The sequence below is a fragment of the Ursus maritimus genome, assembly GCF_017311325.1.
Source record: "Ursus maritimus isolate PB19 chromosome X unlocalized genomic scaffold, ASM1731132v1 scaffold_X1, whole genome shotgun sequence".
NCBI lineage: Eukaryota > Metazoa > Chordata > Mammalia > Carnivora > Ursidae > Ursus > Ursus maritimus.
Window position 1 is genome coordinate 108,972,082 of NW_024423319.1, and position 24,116 is coordinate 108,996,197.

Genomic DNA, 24,116 nt, shown 5'->3' on the forward strand with positions numbered 1-24,116 from the left:
AAAGTATTAGCTTGCAGCGGTATAGTACACTGTCCCAACCAGAGTGGTGATACTGGTACAGTCAAGATAGAGGACATTTCCATTACCACAAGGATCCTTCATGCTGTCCTTTCATAGCCACCCACTTCCCTTCCGCCCCTCTTCTCTGCTCCCTGACAAGCACGGATCTATTCTCCATCTCTTCTCCTGGGGTTCAAAGATAAAATTGGATCTCTGGTTTAATAAAAGAGAGACAAGGGTACACATAAAGTACAAGGTATAATGGACAAAGGATGATTGATTGGGTAGAAAAACTAAATACTTTAGGATTCCAGGCCATACAGAAAGAAGGCTACCTTTAGGAACCAAATTGAGCATTATCCCTTAAGTATGCTAGGTCTTTAGAGGAGGTCTCTTGGTATTGTTAATGTTCATGTATTATTTATCCTGGCTGTGTTAATCATGGCCTCCCTTGATTCCTCTGGCTGTATTTGCCCTAGTGGTAATAACTGGTTAAGTCCATGGTCCCTAACAAATAGGGTGGTCTGGTTTGTGCTCTACCCTGGGATAAGCCCAGTGCTGCTCAGCAGGGGCTCCTGGAGGGTCATGGAAAGTCACAAGATGGAAGTTGGAGATATGAGTTAATTATTTGGTTTCTCTTCAAATGGATGTTCTAGAAACGATTGCTTGACAGTTCTTGTAATCAGGAGAGGCTGACGCTGTGTGGTGGAATGAGGCCCTACCTCAGCCTTACTCACTCAGCAAAACTCAACCCTGATTGAACTCTGAGATCTTCCTTATCCACGTGTGTCCCAGAGCAGCTAAGTGTTAAGGAAGAGAATCACAAGAGGGAGCCGCCAAACTTCTCTTTCTCTTTCAGTGCTGTCCAGTATGGTAGCCACCAGCCTCATGTGACTAGTGAGTGTCTGAAATGTGGCCAGTGTGCAGAGGAACTGAACTTTTAATTGCATTTAATTTTTTAAGTTTATTTTAGTTGTCTCTACACCCAGTGTGAGACTCGAACTCACAACCCATGCAATCAAGAGTCACATGCTCTTCCGACTGAGCCAGCCAGGCACCCCTGACTGCATTTAATTTTGATTATCTTAAATTGAAGTAGCTGCACATGGCTTGTGGCTGTGTGTGTCAGTACAGAGACTCCAGGTTACCCATGTTGGACTGTTTGAGTTGCTTCACCCTCCTTAGTGAGGCCAAAGCAGAATTGCTTTTCATGGTTGTTCCCAGCATTCTCTGGCTAACCCCCTTTCCCACCCAGCTTCAGCCTCTCTAAAACATTTCCAAATCATCAGTTTGAAGAGGAAGCAAATATTTACTCTGCCTGGGCAGTGCCATATCTGCGGCCAGCCAGCCAGTGTGTGGCTCACAGTAGTGCTTCTTGAAACCTCTCTAATGAGTTAAACTTAGACCTCTCCCCAAATTTGTAGGCTTATTCCTGGGACAAGGATGGGATTTGTTCCTTGTGTGTGATACTGGGTCACAGCTTTCATTCATAGGCATGAAGATTAAGCTGTTACATTTCTTCCTTTGCAGGAGAGTAGTAATTAAAAGTGTGGGTCCTGGAGTCACGTTCTTGGGGTAGGATCTGGCTTCTCCTCTTTCTGATGGTGTGACCTCAGACAAGTTAATTAACCTCTTTGTGCCTCCCTTTCTGCACCTATGAAGATCAATATAATACCTGCATCATAAGATGATTGAGCCAAATAAATCCAAGAAGTGCATCGATCCATAGTAACTGGGTCACCTGCTATTATGATGTAGCATGTGATCACGACAATGAGCATGATAATGAAGATTCTCTGGAAAAGAAACGATTTGTAGTTGTAACTCTTACAAGTGCCCACAAGTGGGCAGCCTAAAATCATGCATATCCCTGGAACAGAGCAACTTGTGTTCGTAAAGCCTCTGGGTAATGTGTCCAGTTCCAAACGTGCTTGGCTCTTTTCCCTCAGTTTTTTTCTTCTGTTTGAAGAACACTTTCAGTGGTTCTCAGACTGTACCTCAGATAGAGGGCTGACCCATTAACATCTGAAGGGTGGCGTGGGCAATACAGAGTAAGGTTCGGGTCTTGCTGGGATGGACAGGTTGATTTGGGTGCTGACACAAGCAAACATCTGTCTAAGGGTGGTAAGCTTCTCTTTGTAACTTTTCACACAGAATAAATTTTAATTAATCAAACTCTTGAGGTAGACACTAGAGCCTGAAAGTGTTTAGAGAAAAGAAAAGCCAGGTTTTGTCTCCCTTCCACTGACTATGTGCCTGCCTTTGAGCATTGTGTGTTCACGTTAGGGGTACAGCTGGGGGGCAGTGCCCCGAGCAGGGGTGACCCAGACATACCCTTGTCTCAGTAGCCTCTCCCTCCTCCCAGGGCGACTCAATCAGAGAAGTCTGCAGCCAAGCAGGATGAAAAGGCTTTTGCTAACTGTATAGGAGCGCAGAGCATCATAAGTTCTGGGGAATAGTGGGGTCTGGAAGGTGGATGGGGTTTAAATAGGTGTTTATTTAAGAGTTATGGGAGAAGGGGCATTTTGAGCTGGAAGGTGTGTGGAAGAAAGGGACAGTGCTGATGTCAAGTTGGTAAGAGAGTTTGGGGTCAGATTGTTGGGAGCCAGCAACGATGAGCTAAGAAGTCGGGCCTTCAAATTCTTGATGATGTTTTTATGTTGTCGGTAGTATCATGGTTAAGAGTTAACTAAAAACAAACATGGGTAATGGCATTTATAGTCCAGGTTGATTTTCCAGTACCTCAGTCTTGAGCTTTAATATCCCTGATACGTAATCCAGGCTGCAAAGTCGGATGCCCATGGGGAGTTGTAACAATCCAGTGTTTATCACATCCATCTCTATCTGCATTCCTGCTGCCTACACCAAGTCCAAGTCTCTGGTCTTTCTCCTGGACAGTCACAGGAACCTCCGCCAAAGGGGTGCAGGTAACTCTGGCAGCAAGGCACACAATGAGGTCAGCGTGTGATGCTACCAGAAAGGAGGGCCCAGGCATCATGAAAGTGAGTCTCGTTGTACTAACACAAAAGCTGGTTTCTCCAAGATGTTGTGCCTGAACATTATATAAGTAATGCTCATGAATGACTGATCGTGACTGAGTGCAGTAAATTATTTCTAATCCTAAAATGACCATGAAGATTATTTGATTTTTGATTCAGAAAGCCGTTTGTGGTCTTGTAGAAGACGGGTGGAGATGTGGAGCTCCTGGGATGTGTCCTGGACATTTTGTGGGGGGTACTGCCATCTGTTCTATTTTATTTGTTGTAAATATTTAAATGACAAACAGGAATGAATTATATTTCTACTTTTTTATTCTAAACTACTAAGATTGACATTGGAGCAGATTTAACAGGACCGAAATCAAACTTGAGTGTTGTATTTCTTAGTGCTTACCCAAGGAGCTTGTATGTGTCCCTCAGCAGTTGCCTCCCTTCAGAGAGTAGGATGTTGACTATCTGTGTAATAATTGTGTCCACTTCTGTGCTTCTCCTCTCCCCTGGGAGCCAGGCTTGGGGAGACCTGGTGGGCTTTTCTGCACCCTGCCAGGCCTCCCTGGCACTTCCTGACCCCTCCAGGTCCAGTCCTGGGGACAGAGTACTAGGTAAAGGGTGTGGTTCTCCAGGATTGGCACTGGGGCCGCCACAGCACAGCTTGGTAGGTGAGTGTGGAAGCTGTGGCTGCCACCCCTCACCTCTCAGGGCCTGGCCGTGTGTGTGTGTGTGTGTGTGTGTGTGTGTGTGTGTGTGTGTGTGTTGGGGAATGGTGTATTGGGACTCCATGGATGAAGTGATGGCAATGGATGATGTATGTGTGTGGCCAGACCCAGGGTGCAGGACCAGTGGCCCCTGGCACTCAGCAGGTGGGGAAAAAGGGAAGAATTATTTTATCATATTTTATTTTTTATAGGCATGGATGGATTTTTAAGATCTGATGAGAGACAAAGACTAGCTAAAGAAAGACGAGAAGAAAGAGAAAAATGTCTTGGTAAGTTGTGCCCTTTGGCTGTTTAGGTCCAAGGGAATAGAGATGTGGTGGTGTCTTTTCTGAAGATCCTTAGAAATTGATGACTGAATGGGAAGAGAGCTAGGACAATTGCTAGATGAACATGAAGCACTGGGGAACGAATCGACACTTTGGCTCGATGTTCACAATTGTCATTTAATTCTCAGAACAGTTCATTTTCTCACTTAGCAAACATTGAACCTCTGCTATGTTCTAGATACTCTGCTAGGGACTGTGGGTATGATGCTTAAGAGCAAGAAAAAGTCACTGCCCCCACCTCCTCAGGCACCCACTATGTGCACTCACTCAGGCTCTTTCCAGGGCATCTAGAAGGGCCATCCTCTCAGAACTGAGAAAATTAGCAGTTAAGACATTTTCTGTGTTAGGATGGGAAACCCAGTTGAGAAAGGCTCTCTTAGCTCTTGCAAACTATAGACAGATAAGTACGATGTGTTCCCCACAGGGTCCTGTGAAGTAGGTAAATAGTGTTTTCCCCACTGAATTGACACAAGTGAGCTTTCAGATTCTTCTTGATTGCCTCCTGCCAGTTGATGTATAGCTTATTATCCTCAGAGAACCCTTCCCTGACACCGCCAGGTCGATAGTCCTTAGGAAATGTCTTGAGGGGAATATCATGAGTTGGTGCCCTCACCAAGCTCAATATCTTATGCATGGTATGTGCACCGTTAACATGGTCTTTAGTGGATGACCCCTTAGAACTCACTTCTCAGCCTAGAGTATGGCTTAGCCATCGTGACAGGTCTGACTTGCTGATAGTGGCAGTAGTTGTGGCTCCCATGTGCAGGGCCTGTTACTGTGTACTTTCCACGCACGGCCTCATTTAATCTTCACCATACTGAGACTTTGCAGACATGATGGTCCCCACTTCTCAGAAGAGGAAACCGAGGCAGAGAGATGATGTGGTTAGCATGCCCAGAGTCACCCTGCTAGTGGCAGAGATGCCAGAACCTTTCATCTCAATCACTGTAACCTAGAATCCCAGCGGGCTCTTTTTTTGTCTCACTCTTGCTTCTGCATTTTGGTTAATCCAAACAGCGTGGGGTGCTCTGGTAATGACACCTGTCTTCCACTTTTCTTCCCCCAGCTGCCCGGGAGCAGCAGATCTTGGAGAAACAGAAAAGAGCGAAACTCCAGTATGAAAAGCAAATTGAGGAGCGATGGCGGAAACTGGAAGAGCAGCGGCAGCGGGAGGACCAGAAGAGGGCAGCTGTGGAAGAGAAGAGGAAGCAGAAGCTCCGGGAGGAGGAGGTAAGGTCCTAGGACCTTCAAGCCATCGCAGCAGCTCCCATAGGGCTTGGTGCTCAAGGGATCTGAGTGGCCTGCCCAGCTCTGGGATACAAGAGAGATCTACTACTGAGTCTTCTCCCTGGTGCCTCAACGTGCCTTCTCTCTCAAGGCAAGACACTGGTATACTGAAAGCCCACTGGAATAAGAATGAAGAGACTTAATCATTCAGCTTAGGTGTTGATTTACTATGTGACCTTGGGCAAGCCATTTGGTCTGTCTGGGTCTTTGCTTGATTTGCTTATCTCTGAAGTGAGGGGTTGAATTTGGCAATCTCCAAGGCCTCTTCCAGACCTAACCTTCTCTGACTTTGAGACTCAGAGAGGATGGTGGATAGGGGCCTGCAGGAAGGGATGTGGGGAGAGAGGGTAACTTGGTCCTGTTATTCACAGCAAACAGTCTGCCTTCAAATACAAACATGCTAGTATATTTAAATTTTAATGCATTCCTTGCTTTAATCATCCTTTCTCTAAAGTTACCTTTTAAAAAAGAAACGGAGTGTTATTACCACTGCAGAGTCCTTTATTACTAAACTTTGAAAATATATTTAGAAAGCATATTTGGGGTATAGATTTTCTTAACAAGTATATTTTAAGGATGTAATCATAGCCTTGTATCAGGTGATGATCATTTTTTATTCATAAGATATAATGACTCATCAGTTAGTATGAACAATATAGAGGTTTATTAATCACCAGCTCTATAGGATTCAGAGACATTTGTATAGATTTGGTATCTTTTTAAATCTCTATATGGGTTATGACTATACATCTTTTACCCCTTCCTCTTTTTTAAATGAAAAAAACATGAACATGTGCACACGTGTACACATACGCGCGCGCATACACACACACACACACACTTAGACCTGACCCATCTTTGCCCACAAAGCACTCATTTAAATGGTGATTTCTTTGTTCCTCTTGGCAAATGAAAGTCATTGCAAGGGTCTTAGCCCCAATTCACCACTGCTGGCTGTGGCCTGACAACTTCATGGATTCATCTGCTCCCAGTGCAAATCCCAGCTCTGCTACTGGGCAGTTGGTAGCCAGGAACAAGTCACCTAGCTCCTCATAACCCTCTCACTCAGTCTCTTCAACCCAAAACAGAGGTGGTCACAGGAAATAAAGGACGTGACTTCTGTAAAAGTTCCAGCAAAGCATCTTGCACAGAGTAGTGTTCAGAAATGTTAGATTCCCTTCAGTGACTTCAGCTGAATCTTTAATGGTTGCACTTCAGGATAATTTTCCGTTTGCTTTGTGTGCTTCCTTTCACTCCTAACATAGATGATAATGGGGAATGGGGAATGGGGGATGATGCCTGACCTTTGTCACTACACATACAAGCCGAGGTGGCTTCCCTCTTCTCCCCAGATAGAGCAGGTCAGGGCTGAGAGTCTGGGCCTCCTGTGGTTGTGTAGCAACGCAAGGAGACAGCAGCCTTCCTCTGCCACCACTCCCACCTTCAGGGCCCCCAGAGTCCCAGGTGGAGCTTAGGGACTTTCCACACACCTGCCAGCCTGTTAACCACATCAGTGTCAGCAGTCTGCTAGTGCTGAGGCCTGTTTGGCATTCTTGTGGGTGATCTTTGGAGAGGATGGATGGGTCTACACTGCAGGGGCCCCTTTCCAAAGGAAAACCCTCATTTGCATTTGCCCTCATGGTTCGCTGGAAACCTTTGGCAGGGCTACTGACTGCTTGGCACATGGCTGCATAGATTCTCCAATCTTTTCTTGTTCTTCTTGTCATGTTCTGTCTCTGTCAACCAGAGAAAAGCCTCTGCAAGAATGGCTCATTCCATTGCAGCCCATTTTGCTTCTGTAGCTTATTAGAAATTGTTTGGGTTGCCCGCCAAGTCCTGCCTCTCTCGGGCTGATACTAGGAGCCCATAAAAGACCTGTTGATTCCACACCTCCCTCCTGGCCCTGTCCTGGTTCCATATCCTTAGAGTTGCCGTGATGTTGCTTTTGGTAACCCCTCACATCTGTGTGGGTGAGCCCCAGATTTGACCAGGAGGCTTCCTGTCTGCTAGTACAGAAATGGGCACCACACTCAGCCGGGCTTCCAGAGGTCTTGAGGATTGGGAGGGCTGGAGGCTGGTCAGGCCTGTCCTGGGGAAGGGGATATCCAGTGTCCACTTGAGATACTGACCTTGAGCTCATTTTCTCGCTGAAGGCTGCTTTCTCCTCAAGGTGGGTTCTTCTGATCCTTGCGTGCTTCGGTCAGGGCTGACAACACAATGTCCTCACCCATTCTCCCCTTGGGGGAGTATAGGTTCCTGACTAGAAGCCCTGAGAAATGGGATTTGGTGAAGCCAACTCAGCGTTCCTCATGCTAAATGGATAACCAGGAAAGGCCTCTTTCAAAGAGTGGCTTCATCTCCTACTTCTCAAACTCTTATTGTTTGGTACCTAACAAAACCCACCAGGCTGAGTATAAAAAGGAGACATTTTTAAACTCACCTAAACAAAAACTTCACTAAACTGAGAGCTAGCTGGTATCAGAGGGCATTGGCTGTCATGGGGCCATGGTGACTATGTGGCCTTCTGGCCAGATGTAGATGTCTGTTTGTAAAGAGAAAGACCTTCTGCAGAGCCCTACTGAAAACCCCTTGGGAGCTTGTCCCCACACTGTTTTCCCAAAAACACGTGTAGTCAGGGCAGTGGAAAAGGCACAGCCAGCTCTCCACGCCTGCCAGAGATGGCTGTCTGGGTCATCAACAGTGCCTAAGCTGTGCCCTGCTGGAGGCCTTTTATACTCCTTGGCCAGCTCTGTGAGTCATCTTGGTCTTCGTTCTTTTCCTCTGAGTTCATCCAGGCAGATCTAGGGCCAGAGCTGAAGGGGTCAAGGGTGAGGTCCCCTCATTCCTTCCTCCCACTAAGCTGTACCCAATAGAGGACATTCTAAGGACAAGAGTCTGCCTTGCCCTTTCCCCATCCTCTATTGATCATCTGATGATACTCAGCAGGAGGAGAATTTGGCAGGAATTTCGGTATGCAGTATGCAGCTCTAACATTTATTAATACTGTTCTTCTGGTGTGATTGAACTTTCTTGCGTGCTCTCTCATGCTCACCCTTTCCTTTAACCAGTGGTTCTCACAGTGAGTTCCAGGACCAGCAGCATCCACATTGCTTGGGAACTTGTTAGAAATGCAAATTCTTCGCAGGTACCATCCCAGATCTGTAGAATCAGAAACTCTGCATGTGGGGCCCAGCAGTGGGTGTTCTGACAAGCCCTCCAGAGGATTCTGATGCAAACTGACTCAAGTTTGAGAATCACTGCTTTAAACTATCCTGTTAATAATTTTCCTTTACAAATTTGGGTTCAGTTTTATTGGTTAAGGACTTATTATGCTAGTCATTGTCTTGTAGACTTGAGGGATCTGATGATACAGGTAATGTCAGCCCCATTTTTTAAAAGATTTAATTTATTCATTTATTTGAGAGAAAGAGCATGCTTCTGAGCATGAGCAGGCTGAGGGACAGAGGGAGACGGAAAGGGAAAGAATTTCAAGCAGACTCCACACTTAACACTGAGCGCGGAGCCTGACACAGGGCTCAATCCCACGACCCTGAGATCATGACCTGAGCTGAAGCCGAAAACAGGAGTCAGACATTTAACTGACTGAGCCACCCAGGTGCCCTCATCCCCGTTCCATCAAATGAAGTAACAGAAAAATTCCCTCCCTGCCCACCCCCACACACACAGTAATAGGGACTTCTATAGGACTAACCTCTAATAAGAGTGAAGTGAACCTGTTTTGTTTTTTTAAGATTTTATTTATTTACTTGAGAGAGGGGGAGAAAGAGAGAGAGAGAGAGTGAGCGAGCACGAGCAGGGGGAGGGGCAGAGGGAAAAGCAGACTCCCTGCTGAGGACCCAGGACCCTGAGATATGACCTGAGCCAAAGGCAAGCACGTAACCGACTGAACCACCCAGGCGCCCCTGGACCAGTTTTGTTTTTGACATATTTGAATCACCCTGTTCTGATGATTTTGGGTTCCATAAGTCTCCTTACCATAGAGCTTGGTTACCACCTATTTTTCATCACCTCTGCAAAAGTGGGTGACACAGAGTGATTGTGTCCTCTCTCAGGGATAGCTTCATTTTCATAAGCCTGCTTATGATTCAAAGGAATGTATCTCTAACAGTGGAATTTGGAGCAGCTCAGTGGGTTGGAGTTAGATGGTAGAAGTTTTGTTTTGTTTTGTTTTAAGGTAACTTAACAGTCCAGTGGTAGGTCTGGATTTGGGTGAGCATTCTCTTATAATTATACCCCTATACAGTTGCTCAGTGGTAAGTTTGGCTGGCAAGTCTTGGTGTTATTTGTTGTCATTGGTCCCCTAATAAATGAAGGACTGTCTTGTGAGGTCCTTTGGCATGTAGGTCCTTATGGCATGCCATAACCCACTCAATACTAAATTCACTCTGAGGTAAAAGGTTTCAACACTTAAATAAGGTCATTGGTTAAATACTTTATGTTAAATCCAAATAATGAAATACCTTTCAGTCCCAATCTCAAGCGACTGTACTTCAAGTATTGAATAGTCAAAAAGTTCTAGTCCCTCCAAACCACCAACTTATCTTGGGTAGGCCCTGGTGGTTGGCTGTCAGAATTTAATGGGCCATGGGGCGCCTGGGTGGCACAGCGGTTAAGCGTCTGCCTTCGGCTCAGGGCATGATCCCGGCGTTATGGGATCGAGCCCCACATCAGGCTCTTCTGCTATGAGCCTGCTTCTTCCTCTCCCACTCCCCCTGCTTGTGTTCCCTCTTTCGCTGGCTGTCTCTATCTCTGTCGAATAAATAAATAAATAAAATCTTAAAAAAAAAAAGAATTTAATGGGCCAGGGTCATAAGGACAGGAGTTTGCTAGGAAATGCACATTCATGATTGTAGAGTCTTAGCCAAAAACCAGAGCAAATAAAAATCTGAGATTCACAGGAGAAAAAAAAATCCCCTTTCTCCTCAGAGGTCCCTGGAGAGGCCATCTCTTAGCAAAGTGCTATTCAGGGAAAAATTATGCAGAAGCCGAGATGTGGGTAATGCTCATCCCATCCCTCTGGTATAGACACAAGGGATGCAAATACCCCCTAAGTGACCTTTCTGTGTTTCTAGTAAGTGAAATAAAGGAACCTTTCCCTGACTCTTAAATCATGGTTATGTAGTTGGTGCTGCCCTAAATTAATTTTGTTTGCTTTTTATTCAAGCCATGAGAAAATAGTTATCTTTTTGTTTTGGAGTTGGGCTGGGTTGACCCCATTTCCTTGAGCACCTCAGGGTTGGGTTTTATGAAGGCAAAAGGGCATCAGCATGTACCTGTTTACCTTGTTTCAGGCCTTGTCCAGTAGAGGCAGGGAGAGGATTTGGTATTTGCAGTGTCATTGGGGTGGTGGGGAATGCAAAATTAGAACAGCTTCACTCCAGTGCCAAGGAAATATTTGCCAGCATTCAGACCCAACTTTATGAAAATAACACTTTGGTTAACACAGGAGAGTGCTTTTAATAAATGCTCTGGTAAGGGAGAAGACTGGTTGTTGTTGTTTTCTCTTCTGGCTAAAAACTGTTTAGTTCCTCCTCCTCTCCTCCGATCTAACTCTTGAGAATGCATAGATGATTTATTTTATGGCTAGGAGGTTCTCTACTCTTGTCTCTTTTAAATTTTGAAATATGCAGCGTTATCCCCAGAATACTATGTAACAGGAAAATGTTACAATGTAGAAAACAATTGATTCCCCCTTAAGAAGTTCTAAGATGAAAATGAGGCTTGGTAAAATAGATCTCAAAGCTATGTATTACCCCAAAAAGTTATGCTTAGGGCTATAGAAATTCAAATTAGATTTCAATTTAAATTTTCTCAAATCAGAATGCTTTATGCTTTTCTACTAGAGAGAATGCCTTTAGTTCCAGAGCACAATTCCAGTTCTACTCAATGAGGCAAAATGGTACTCGAGACAGGCCTGAAGGAGTTAATGCTTGTCTGGCATTATTCTTAAACAAATCAAGGCCTGGCTGCTGCAGCAGCCTGTCCCCTGGGGCTGGGAGCCTGCACTAGCTGCATTGTTTACTCTCCACCCACTAAGATCTCGCTAGTGTGGTGGAGAGCACGTGTGCCTGGGTTTTGGATGCTGAGCACCGAGAGCCCCATTTGGTGACTCACTCTGGGCACGGAAGCACAGCGGCACAGTGGGGCTGGGTGGTTATGTTATTCTCCCTTGTGTGAACTGGGCAGGAGCGGCTTGAGGCAATGATGCGCCGGTCCCTGGAGCGCACGCAGCAATTGGAGCTGAAGAAGAAATGCTCGTGGGGAGCTTCGCTGGCCACCGGGCCTGGAGGTCGTGATGGTGAGTATATGGCTGTCCCTGCATTGCAGGGCCCCGGTGGGAGATCATGGGGCAGACAGCAGATCGTGAGCACAGGCTGGTGCCCACTGGATCTGGGCATGCTTTGTAGTCATCTGCAGATACCTTTTCTCAGATGTGATGCCAAGCTTCCTGTGTATGCGTTTCTCATGAAGGGAGTCTGTGCATTCTTTTTGCTGGCAAACAGCAGTTGATACAGTGACTGGGCTTTACGGGAAAGCAAAAGAAAAGCAAAGAAAATGAATGCAGAGCCTGGTTAACCAGATGCACCTAGCTAGCCTAGCGATAATCTGATTTCAGGGAAGGTCAAATGGCAGTAGATTAAGTCACTGCTGTACCGTGGCCCCGAAGGGCTGAGCAGCGGTTACCCTCCAAAAGGGGCTGGGGGTTTTCCCTACTCATCATTCATTTTTGTTGCTCTTTCAATTTTGTTTCAAGGTGACTTATTTATTTCATTTTCCAGATCATACTCATCTTTAAATTTTCAAGTGTTTAATGTGTGGACTGTTAACTAGTCTCTGGGTGGCCTTTCTCTCTCTTCAGTGTCTTCGTTTCTATGATCTTGTCATTCTGTTACACAGGAGTTGTATGCTAGCTCTTAGAACAGATGGGTTCTGTTTGTAGTACAGTTGTTTGACTTTGCTGTATTGTGCTTTTAACCTTTTGTCAGTGAATATACTTCATTTTTTTCTTTTTGAGAAGTCAATAACCCATTTCAGCTACTCTTTCTAATTTCCTAATTAGAAACTAAAGTCAGCCAGAAATTGGGACTTTTCTCTTTTACCTCTCTTTGCTCTGATTTTTTGCTGTGTAGGTGAATCAGAAAATACCCCACCCCCTCCTCTAGGTTTAGCAGCCAGCACCCTCCCTCCGGACCCAGGGACCACTGCCACCGCTGCCGAGTCCACCAACGGTATATCTGAGCTTCACCGTGCCATGGCGTTTTGTGATGACTGTTCTGATCATTCCCCTCCATCACTGTGTCTGTCTCAAGTGCTTTTACAATTGATTTCTTAGACTGACCCCTTAGAACTTTTTTTTATAGAAATGTGAATGATGTGCCTATATTTCTTTGTTCTTCTGTCATCATGGAGGTGCGCATGCCTTACACCCTAGTGCCCTAGAGACATTTCATCCTTAGCTCACTAAATTCTGCCTTGAAAATCTTGTCAGTGTCTGACTTTTGTGCATTTAGATCTTTAACACTCTCATTAATTTTTGGTTTTGGGCAATATGTAGTAGGGTGTTCGAGTCACTTCTGATGACCAAAAACCTGTACTCTTAGAGAGTTCTGGGTATTAATGTGATGGATTCCTGGAAGAGGTGTTTGAGATGAAGTGGTAGGGAGTTTATCAGTACTAACACTGGGAATACAAACAAGGAGATAAGTTTGCTTTGTTCTTGATTTTATCTCTCTAATAGGCTCTTTGTTTTTGGATTCAGGCCTGGGAATTTCTTAGGGTCTAGAACAAGAGCGGAATTAGTAAAACTTTTCTCCCAGTTAATAAAGATTTTAGAAATTCAATCTGTCTGTGGCTGGCAAAGAAAAAACAAGATGTAAAAGGGATGCAGTATTTACCAGCAGTACAGGTCAAATTACAGCAAGAGGAATAAATACCTTTGGTTTCCAACATTCCTTAGAGAAAAATCCTTATTGGTGTTGCTGAGTAGCAGAGAATTTGCTCCGTGGGCCCGATTAGCTGTAGTGTGGTGCTGGTCTTCCCCGAAAAGAGAGGCGCAGTAATAGATTACCCCTTGGGAATCACACCCAGGGCTTGGGGCCATGGTGAGGCAACCAAAGTACTTGGGCATACAATTTCAGGGAAAACCTTATCAAGATGAAGTAATATTTGAATAAATCAAAATTAATGCAGAACAATCCATGATGAACAAAGTACCAAATTTCCAAAGACAAGTACCATACTGAGCCAGCCATATTGGAGCATGGGACAAAAAGGAGGGATGTGTACCCCTTTACACATCGTTTTATGTAACTTCTACTGGTGAATTTTTTTTTTGGTAAAGTAGAAAAAATGCTGAAAAATTGAGTAGATAAATTAAAACTCACATCATTTTAAATTTAAATATTTTATTTATACCAAAATAGAATTTATTATAATTTCGCTTCAGCTTAAGAGAATTAAAATTTATTTAAGATTGTCACTTGGTCAGGGGCACCTGGGTGGCTCAGTCGTTGAGCATCTGCCTTCGGCTCAGGGCGTGATCCCAGAGTCCTGGGATTGAGCCCCATATCAGGCTCCTCCGCTGGGAGCCTGCTTCTTCCTTTCCCACTCCCCCTGCCTGTGTTCCCTCTCTCGCTGGCTGTCTCTCTCTCTCTGTCAAATAAATAAATAAAATCTTAAAAAAAAAAAAGATTGTCACTTGGTCAGGACATATTGTAAAACACAGCAAATTTCTCATTTGGAAACAAGATGAGAGGAATAGATTTTGAACATAATTAGTGATGAGTTTGCTTCCTTTAAAGCCAAGGGTGCACATCTTTCCTTTTGCTTGAGGCTTTGATATGGCTTGACAGGGCATTATCAGCACCTTTTAATTTGCTGTGATGTTTTAATTGAGAAACCAATCTAAAATAATGGCTGGAAATTAAGAATACCAAACGCAGGACCACATGTTAAAATTCTAACCATAAATAGTCACAGCATTAAAAAAAAAGGGCTATTGTGATCCCATCTCTTGAGAGGAGAAAGAAATCAACTGCTAAAAGTTGTTCTGCTTCAAATACAGCTACTTGGCATATCATATTACTTCTTTCTCCACCCTGAGCCTGTAGATAACCTTCAGAAAAAGTCTGCTTTCAGCTCACCCAGTCTCAGACCATAGAACATTTTCCAATGGTGATTTGTCTCTGGGTCCATATTGGTTTTGTTTTTGTGTAGTCTGAATATGCTTAAAAGTCCCTGAACACGGGAAATGATTTGCCAGTGAGATTAGCGTGGCTTTAGTTGAACAGTTGAGTGAGGCTGAATATTTGAAATTGAAGAGAAGATCTTGCTGAATCAGACTGATGGCTGCCGTGGCCTGGGCATTTCCAGATAGGCTAAGTGCATAGCAGGCTGATGGAAGCCATGTGCTGGGCCACAGTAGTTTAGGAGGCGTGTGGATGAGGACAGGAAAAACACTTTGGGATATGTGTTTCTCAGTCTACAGTGGTGTGAATACCAATGTCTTTAATGCGTTTCTCTGCAGCATGTGACAAACTTTCAACATCAACCATGAATTTGCCAAAGCAGATGGAGCCTCCCATGAGTAAGCGCCTGTCTTCATCCACCGTGGCAATATCCTATTCCCCAGACCGAGGCAAGTGAACGTGTAGACCTGGTCTCTGTGGTTTTCTTCTTTCTAGTGTGAGCGTCTTAACATCAGTCTTTGTGAGAGCCCCTCTTGAGCCTTCTGCAAATGCCTCAATTATTTGCATTCAGCCTTGTGGTCTGAATGTGGGAGCCCCAGGGCCTCACTTAATGGGACTTTGGAAAGTGGCATCACTCTTTAGAGCCAGTTTGTTGTTGAATAGGTATAGGAATTAATGCTATTCTTTCAGTCTGAAAGAGATTATTCCATTTTCCACAGTGCAAGTAGGAGTTAGCCTGCCCTAGAATTAATTAACCAGTGGGCAGATATGACCGTTAAAAAAGTAACTGCCTGGTTATTGATGTTATCTACTTGACTAGCCAGAAACAGCAGAATTGATTATGCAGAGATAGGTGGAAAACTGAGATGTATGAAGAAAAAAATGGGACTCTGCTGTTGTTTGTGGTTTGTAGGCCTGCCCATTTCTGTTTTGAAAACAGAAGTTCAGAGCTAATATGAAGCCTTTAAAAGGGGAAAAGGATGGGTAGCCTATTCCGGCACTCATTGTGAGGTGGAGGATGGTATGCATAGGACGCGTGCTGGTTCCAGAAACTGAATAGATTTAAAAGTGCTCATGTTCTAATAGAGGCTCAGATAAGTTACCAAAAGTATGAATTTATACCTTTCAGAGAATGTAGGTTAAGGAAGAGAGGGAAACTCTCCATGCATTAAATGCGTATTTTCAAACAACACTGGAGAAGTGTCAGCTGCCAGTGGACTATTTAACAGGTCAGGCATTACCAGGGGCAAGCAGGAGAATGTTTGTGACTTTGAAGAGGCCAGTGTGCCTTTCTGGTTGTTTTTCACTGGCATTGACCTTACACCTCCAGCACAGAGGCCCGTCATGTGTGTCAGAGACCCCATAAGTGTCAGTGTTGCTGATCTCTAATGCAATTCATGGTTGAGCTGAACATGGGAAACCTTGAATTAATTGAGAGCTGAATGAGAAGACATCTGCTTGCTTTTAATTCTATATGGCTTTTCCATAGTGAGCGTATTCCATCTGTTTTCATTAATTCACACGGTTACAAATTGAGGTTAAATTCATATTTGCATTGATTACTACATAAAGATACCAGTATGTTATTACATATTGTTCGCAACTGAATTATCTGCTTGTGGATTATAAATTGAAAAATTTTAATTCCCAAACTCTTTACTGGCTAATGGGTACCCAAGAAATTCAAAGTAATGGAAAAGTTAATCCGTTACCATATAATACATTCCAAAGCCATCAAGATGACATTTCAGTCTCTGTATTTTAGATTATGATTACTGCTACTTCCATTAAAGCCGATGATTAGTTGGCTATTTTTTGTTTTTGTGGTTCTTATTTAATTTTTGCCCTTATGTACATGGAAAAAGTATGAACAGGTGCATATTTATACATTAACAAAATCAGCGTATAATGAAATGTTTTTTAACAGAGGACCCTAAAGTGTTTCATAGGAGTAATCTTTTCTCAATGTTAGATCTACTTGGTGAGTAAATGGTTTCTTGAGTCCATATTACATCTTGGGAGATGGGCTAATTCTCTTCAAGTGATACAGGTAATATTGTGATACCGTAATAGCATATTGAATGAGTTCTGACACCCTAAAAGAATTAACTCACTCTCCCAAACTCCAAATGACACATCGTTTGTTTTATTTTACTATGACAAACTCCAAAGCCATCCTTTGCTAGAATATTTTTATTTTCCACATTCATTCTGCCACCCAAAAGTTAATTTGCATCATACACTGTGTTGTTTTAAACATTTTATTTTGTTTTAATTTTGCTTTTTAAAATTTTCATTTGATTCCATCCCTCAGCTCATCGCACACACCTTAGTCCCATGGAAACCTTTCTTGTTATGCGACTGTTGACACCTACACAGGCTTCTTTAGCCAGAAGCAGAAGTGCACTCATGCTCTCTGAGCAGGCCAGTGACTCAGGTAAAAGAGGCCAAGTTGGTGACGCTGAGGAAAATGCCCAAAGTGGTATTGGTCGACCTACAAGTTATTCCTGAATTTTTGTATTTTGTTTCTCATTTGCTGACTTCATGAAATGTCTTCAGTGGTTAATAACTTTCTACCCACCAGTGTTTTGCTGTTACTATGTTTTTTTTTTCTTTTCAGTGTCACAGAGGTGAGTAAATTATTTTTGATTGAGGGAATGTGGGTTAGGAAATAGAATCTATTTCATGAGCTGTAGAGGTTAGTAGATTTTCTTAAAGAGATGATTTGGCAAAGTAGCCTGTAAACCACAGTCTCTGGGTTCCCATAACCAGATTTACCACTTACTAGCTCTTACCACTCTGGGTAAATTAATTAACCTCTCTAAGCCTCAGTTTCTTTTTTTTAAGATTTATTTATTTGAGAGAGAGCGAGAGAGCACGTGCAAGCACACACTTGAGGTGAGGGGCAGAGGGAGAGAGAGAATCGTGAGCAAACTCCCTGCTGAGTGTAGAACCCAAATTGGGGTTTGGTCTCATGACCCTGAGATACATGGCCTGAGCCAAAATCAAAAGTTGGACACTTAACTCTCAGAGCCACCCAGGTGCCCCTAAAGCCTCAGTTTCCCTATCTATAAAATTGAAATATTTTAAATTGTCATGAGGATGAAATGAGATAGGACAATGATTGGCACAGTAAGAGCTCAACAAATATCTAGAGCCTTGCTGCTCAAGGGGTGGCCCATGGACCATCAATATTGGTATCACCTGGGAGCTTTTGAGGAAGACAGACTCTCAGGCCCCAGCAGACCTGCACACTGAAGTCTGGAAACTCTGGGCCACACTATCAAAGCTTTTTCTTGACTAATCAGATCAAACTGTCATGGCAAGATTAATGAGGGCTGACATTCTCTGTTTGCACATTCGCAACACTGTGTCCACGTTAAAGCAGGTCTAGTCTTAGTTCCCAAGAGAGTGTGTTCACTTAGATAACATGTAAATGACATATAATCCTCTACCTACTTCTGACTAGTTTTTAGAAACAGCCTACTAGTTTGAGTAATTGTGATATTCCCACAAAGACGATATACAGATGGCCAATAAGCGTGTGACGAGATACTCAACATCATTACATCAGGGAAATGTATATGAAAACCACAATGAGATACCACTTCACACTTACTAGAATGGCTAAAATTCAAAGAGAACTGAGAAAATAGTAAGTGTTGGCAAGGATGTAGAGAAATTGTAACCTTCTTACATTGCTAGTGGGAATGTAAAATGATGTACTCACTTTGGAAAACAGCCCGGCAAGTTCCTCAAAAGGTTAAACATAGAGTTACCATGTGACCCAGCAATTGTACGCTTATGTATAGAGCCAAGAAAATTGAAAACACACAAAAACTTGTCCCTGAGTAGTTCTTAGCAGCGTTAGCTACAAAGTGTAAACAACCCAAGTGTCCATGAACAGATGAATGGATAAACAAAATGTGGTCTATCCATAAAGTGGAATATCACTCAGCTATGAAGAAGAATGAATTATTGATACATGCTATGCAATGAACCTTGAAAACGTTAGGCTTTGTATAAGAAGCCAGACACAAAATGCCACAAGTTACACAAGTCCATTTATATGACTTGTCCAGAATAGGCAAATCCAGAAAGACAGTAAATTTGTGGTTGCTAGGAACTGGAGGAATGGGAAAAGGGAACGAATGCTTAATTGGGTACAAGGTTTGTTTTGGGAGTAATGAAAATGTTCTGGAATTAGACTGTAGTTGTGATTGTACAAACGTTAATATACTAAAAACCACTAAATTGTACAGTTTTTTAAAGGGTAAATTTTATGGTACATGAATTATCTCCTAACCAAAAAATTCATGGGAAGTAGGAAGTATCCCCCTTTTGAGAACAAGGAATGTATCCGGAAGTCCCCAAGACCATTTGCAGGATCACTGATTCTCAAGGAGGATTCCTAACTATGATTTATTATAGTGAAAGTCTACAGAGCAAAATCAGCAAAGGGAAAAAAGCCATGGGATGAAGTCTGGGGAAGTTCAGGAACAAGCTTCCAGAGTCATCTTCCAGTGGAGCCATGCAGAGCACATTCCCTCAGCAATGAGTTGTGACATGTATGAAGTGTTACCTACCAAGGAAGCTTATTAGAGACCCAGTGCCCAGAGTTTTATTGGAGGCTGGTAATGTAGGTACCCCTGCCAGGTACATACCCAAATTCCAGGCCCTCAGAAAGAAAGCAGGTGTTCAGCATAAATCATTGTTGTTTATACCAACAACTTAGGCACAGTGAGCCACTCTTACCAGTTAATGGTGGGAGCTCTCCTGGAAAGCAAGTTCTCTGATGCCAGGGCCAACCTTGTAAGCTTTCCAAGGACAGCAGTCAGACCTGCTGTGTTGTTCTTTTCTTTTCTTTTCTATTTTTTTAAGGATTTTATTTATTTGAGAGAGAGAGAGAGAGAGAGTGAGCATGAGCAGGGGGAGAGGCAGAGGGAGAGGGAGAAGCAGACTCCCTGCTGAGCATGAAGCCTGACTCAGGGCTCAATCCCAGGACCCTGAGATGATGACCTGAGCCGAAGGCAGATGCTCAACCTACTGAGCCAACCAGGCGCCCCTTCTCTTTTCTTTTCTGCATAGTCCATTCCCTTGGTCTTTGGCAAAGGCACCTTTACAGCCGAATTATCATCAGCAGGATTCCACACAGCAGGTTGAGGCTAACCTACAGTATTGACCTCAGTTGCACCCTTTAGAGATTCTGGACTAAGCCAGTTAAAACACAGACCATTAGCCATAAAGGTCTGTCTTAGAAAGCCAGGTGGGTTCCTCCATGCCTCTCTATATGAACTTTTTTTTTTTTTTTGGTAACCTGGCCCAAGGCATCAGTTCAGGCCCAGCACAACCTGGCCAGTAAGATGAAGCTGTCCCAAAGCCTTCCAGGGCTGAGGCAGTATCACAGTAAATCAGAACAGAAATCAGAACACACACCCAGGGAGTATAATCCCTGAGGACACATATGTCCCCTGGAAACAGTTTACACTGTTCAGGCACCCAAAGCAGGACATACATTGGCCAGGCAGTACAGACCAACAGGGCCCCCATTGTGTCTTTCCCCCCATGGTTCCTCCCACCCCACGGTTCTCAGTCTGGCGCAAGGAATTCAGTTCAGTTCTTGCTTTCAGAGGAACTGCTTGAGGTGGTCAGTTCCAAACAGGTCTGTCAACAATGTGAGTTCATCACCTGCTGAGTGTGGGCGGCATATGGAGGTGGTCTTTAGGGACCGTGCAGGAACTGGCCTTCCCTGCGGCTCTCAGTCACATTGTCATCTGCAGCCTGGGCTCAACAGTCCATGGGAATCCGAAAGTGCTCACAGCAGCTGGTGCAGGCAGCACAGTTTTTCTTCAGGAAGAGGGCAGAGTTCCTAGAAACAGTTCTGGAAAACAAAGATCTTGAATGTCCTTCCCATCACTGCACCACTGCAGGTGCTAGATTTTGTTGGTTTTTTTTTTCATTGTTATCAGTGTGTCCCATTCAGTAATCAAGACTTTACATTTTCTCAATCATCCTCTTCTTTTAAAATGACCTTTCATAAGGAAAGACTGAATGCAAGAAGGACAAGAGCTTTTTACAAAAAAAAAAAATTAACCAGAAAGACATATCATATTCAGAACAAAATCCTGAATTTTCAAAAAAATTTCAGGATAGGTTTGCATCAACTGCCATTTCTGTAGTTCCATTCATTTATCCAGTGAACAGCCTAGGGAAAAAGCAGTCCCTCTCTGGGGACAGGTGCATTGCCTTCCTGAGGTGTGTGTAGCAGGAGAAAGAGAAGGAAAGCAGAGTCAAGCTCCTAGTCCATTGTTACAAACTGCACCCATCCCAGCAAGTCAAATACCAGAGATCTTGTTAGCGGGTGTTGAGTCTGCTCGTCAGGGGTAGGTGAAGGGTTCATACTCCCTGTGAGTACCCTGTCCTAGCTCGCAGCTGTGGCAGGAATCACAGGTTAGGAATGTAATTAGGCTCTGATCAGAATTAAGAGCTGACCAGCAGTTCCATGTCAGATGGTCTCATCAGGGAATGAGCTCTTGCCTGTGCGCATTTGTCTGTGACTGGGATGGTACAACCGGTATCCGTGACATTTTCACAGGTTAGGGCCCCATGGAGGGGTGTTCCGTATCTGTAATAGAACCGGGTTGTTTTTTAAAACTCCAAACGTGTATCTGTCTGGAGGCTCTCTTTTCATGTGTCCCTTTTTCCAGAGGCTCCATTATGTAAAAGTCATAGCAAAAATCATCAAGTGTGGAGGTTTGTTCCGGTTCTAGTACTTAGAGTTTTAAATTCCTGCCAAATTACTGATGGTAAAAAACAAGGAAGTTGTGTCCCACTCCCACTTGGAGGAGAAAACAAAAACCAAAGACATTACCTGGGTTGTACTTGTCCCCTCACTTTAGCTAGCATGGCCAAAACCAGCCAGAGGATCCAGCAAGCCAACTCTTGGAGTTGGATGGGTTATCTTCAAATACCATAGGTATTTTACCTCTTGCAACAGACAGCAGCTCGGTTGCTATTTGATACGGTGGCTGACTCCATAGCCACCAGGCACCAGAAGGTCATCATCCTCCATCCTTTGGCCTTTCTTTTTCAAACACTGCTTTTACCATTTGTCCATGAATCAGGGTCATTCTTGCAGTTCCTGCTTCTGGTACCAGTTGTGTCACGGTCCCCAAGACCAGCCCCAGTTCTGGTGATTTGCTAGGAGCACTCGGGACACTGAGCATATGGTGGCACGCACAGCTGTGACGTATTAGAGTGGAAGCTGCACAGCACACCTGCAGAGGGAATTGGCACATGGGCGAAGTCCAGAGGACACCAGGTGCAAGTTTCCAAGAGTCCTCTCCCAGTGGAGTCACACAGGACGTGCTTAATTCCCCCAGCAATGAGCTGTGATAACACATGTGAAATGTTGCCAACCAGGAAAGCTCGTTAGAGACTCGGTGGCCAGGGTTTTATTGAGGGTTGGTCACGTAGGCACCCCCTGCCAGTTACATACCCGAATTCCAGACTCTCAGAAGGAAAGAGGTTAAGTCATGTTGTTTGTACTTACAGCTTAGGCACAGTGAGCAACTCGTCAGTTAATGGCAAGAACCCTTCTGAAATCTTAAGTTCTCAGGTTCTGACCAAGAGCCAACCTTGTAAGCAGGCCTTTCTAAGGACAGTTTTCAGGGCTGCTATGTTAACTCTTTCCTGCACAAGGAAATTGACATTTAGAGAGGTTAAGTAACCTCCCCAAGGTGATCCAGCTATTTGGTAACAGTACTAGTTCTGTCTGATTCCAAAGCCCAGACTTTGAACTCCTGAAATGAACTGGACTGTTGAGCATGGAGTATGGAAATCTTTCAAGATAGCATCTATTCTGTATATACTAGAAAAATATGGTGGTATTTAGAGATTGCCTTTGTTACGTTTTAACAGAAATGTGTTCTTCCCAACTCCCTCCTTCCCCTACTTTTTCCATCTGTGCTCCCTGTCTCTTTGGCTGTGATATTATAACTCTCTAGTATCCCATGCCTGTCCTCGTGTAGCTCCTGCTGGCCCTCTTAAATCTTCTTACAAGTCTTCTCCCACTCGGAGTGCTGAGAGGAAGAAGACTCCATCTACATCTGGTGTAGGAGATTCTGGGAAAGGAGCCCCTGCAGGAGCGGAGGCCTCTCCGGTAGGTTTAAACCCACTCTCTCACCCCTTGGGACGGGTTTATTTGACAGTATGATTACTCCCTGTGCTTGACCGGGGGGTCTCTGTTTCCATCAGTCTCTAGAGACTGCTGAACTGGTGGATTTGGTTTAAAAATTCACTCATCCTTTGAAAATCATTTAACTTTTTGCACCTTCCTAAATCTGATTGCCTTCAAGCAAATTCCTAAAGACCTTGTCCTTGTTATAGCCTGCCCTCCAGGGGACAGGAATCAGAAGGAATGTTCTGAGTGTCTTCGTTCTCCTTTAGAAAAGGATACCAATCTCGCCTCTACAGGCAACTAGAACTAAGGTTCTAGGTCAGCCTTCAATCCATAACAGCGGCCTTTAAACATTTTTGACATCATACTGATACCATCAGTAAAACAAATGTTGAACAAATACTCCCAATTATGTGTATTTATTTAGAAATTATATATTGCATGCTACTTTTGTTAGTTATCACTTGATACGTACATAAATCACCCCAAACCTTAGCTGCTTAAAACAAATGTTTATTACCACACTGGTTCTTTGGGTCAGAAATTGAGGATGGCTTAGCTGGGTAGTTCTGGTTCACGGTCTCTCATGAGGGTGTGGTCAGGATGATGGCCAGAGCTATAGTCCTATGAAAGCATAGCTGGGGCTCTTCCAGAATGGCTTGCTCACATGGCTGCTGGCCTCAGTTCCTTATTGGAACTGAGCTCTCTATAGAGCTGCTTGAATGTTCAAATGACATGGCAGCTGGCTTCCTCCAGAATGAGAGATCCAAGGCGGGGTGGGTGCAAGCATGCAGGGGACAACTGCAGCACCTTTTGTGCTTAAATCTTACATGTTACCCACCATCATTCTGCCATATGTTGTTCCTTAAAAATAGGTCACTAAGACCAACCCACACTCAAAAGGAAGGGAGGAGCCATCAAATGACGCGTGGACTTGTTTTAAGACTGCCACATTACTGTACTATTGGGCATTTATTTTGTAACACTGTATGTATTTTTAAAATCCATTGTGGCCCTGAGGTTCTTACATGAGAAGTGAATGTGTCAGACCCTTGGGTTTTACTGTAGGGTCAGTTACTGTGGAAGGGGGCTAAGGTATGTGTGTGCATGGGGCAGGGGCACAGGAAGGTTTTAAAAGTGCAATAGGGAGAGAAGGGAACCACCCTGTTGAAACCCCCCCCCCCGTACCACATGCCAGGCACAGAGGCTGTGCCTCCTGCCTCTTGCATAGGGAGGCCATGGGGACAATGTATAGGGACAGGTGGTCCCTATGGGGCTGTAGTCCCCATTACACCAGGTACACTGTTGGAGTCCACAGTTCACTGTCTTGGGTGTTAACCACATTTATCCCCACCTGTAGTTTTTTTTTGGGTGATTATGTATTTTTGTACTCTTCCCAT

General features: G+C 44.1%; 1 protein-coding gene across 1 annotated transcript in view; it reads left to right on the forward strand.

Moving 5' to 3' along the window:
• The first annotated feature begins 3,603 nt into the window (after window positions 1–3,603).
• The window catches only part of MAP7D2 (MAP7 domain containing 2), a 49,691-nt gene continuing 29,178 nt past the window's right edge, over window positions 3,604–24,116 (forward strand). The window contains exons 1-6 of the mRNA XM_040633611.1: window positions 3,604–3,984; window positions 5,108–5,271; window positions 11,536–11,647; window positions 14,876–14,986; window positions 16,852–16,974; window positions 22,544–22,698. Of these exons, the coding sequence (XP_040489545.1) occupies window positions 3,807–3,984; window positions 5,108–5,271; window positions 11,536–11,647; window positions 14,876–14,986; window positions 16,852–16,974; window positions 22,544–22,698 (843 nt within the window). The 5' untranslated portion in view covers window positions 3,604–3,806. The remainder of the gene's footprint in view (window positions 3,985–5,107; window positions 5,272–11,535; window positions 11,648–14,875; window positions 14,987–16,851; window positions 16,975–22,543; window positions 22,699–24,116) is intronic.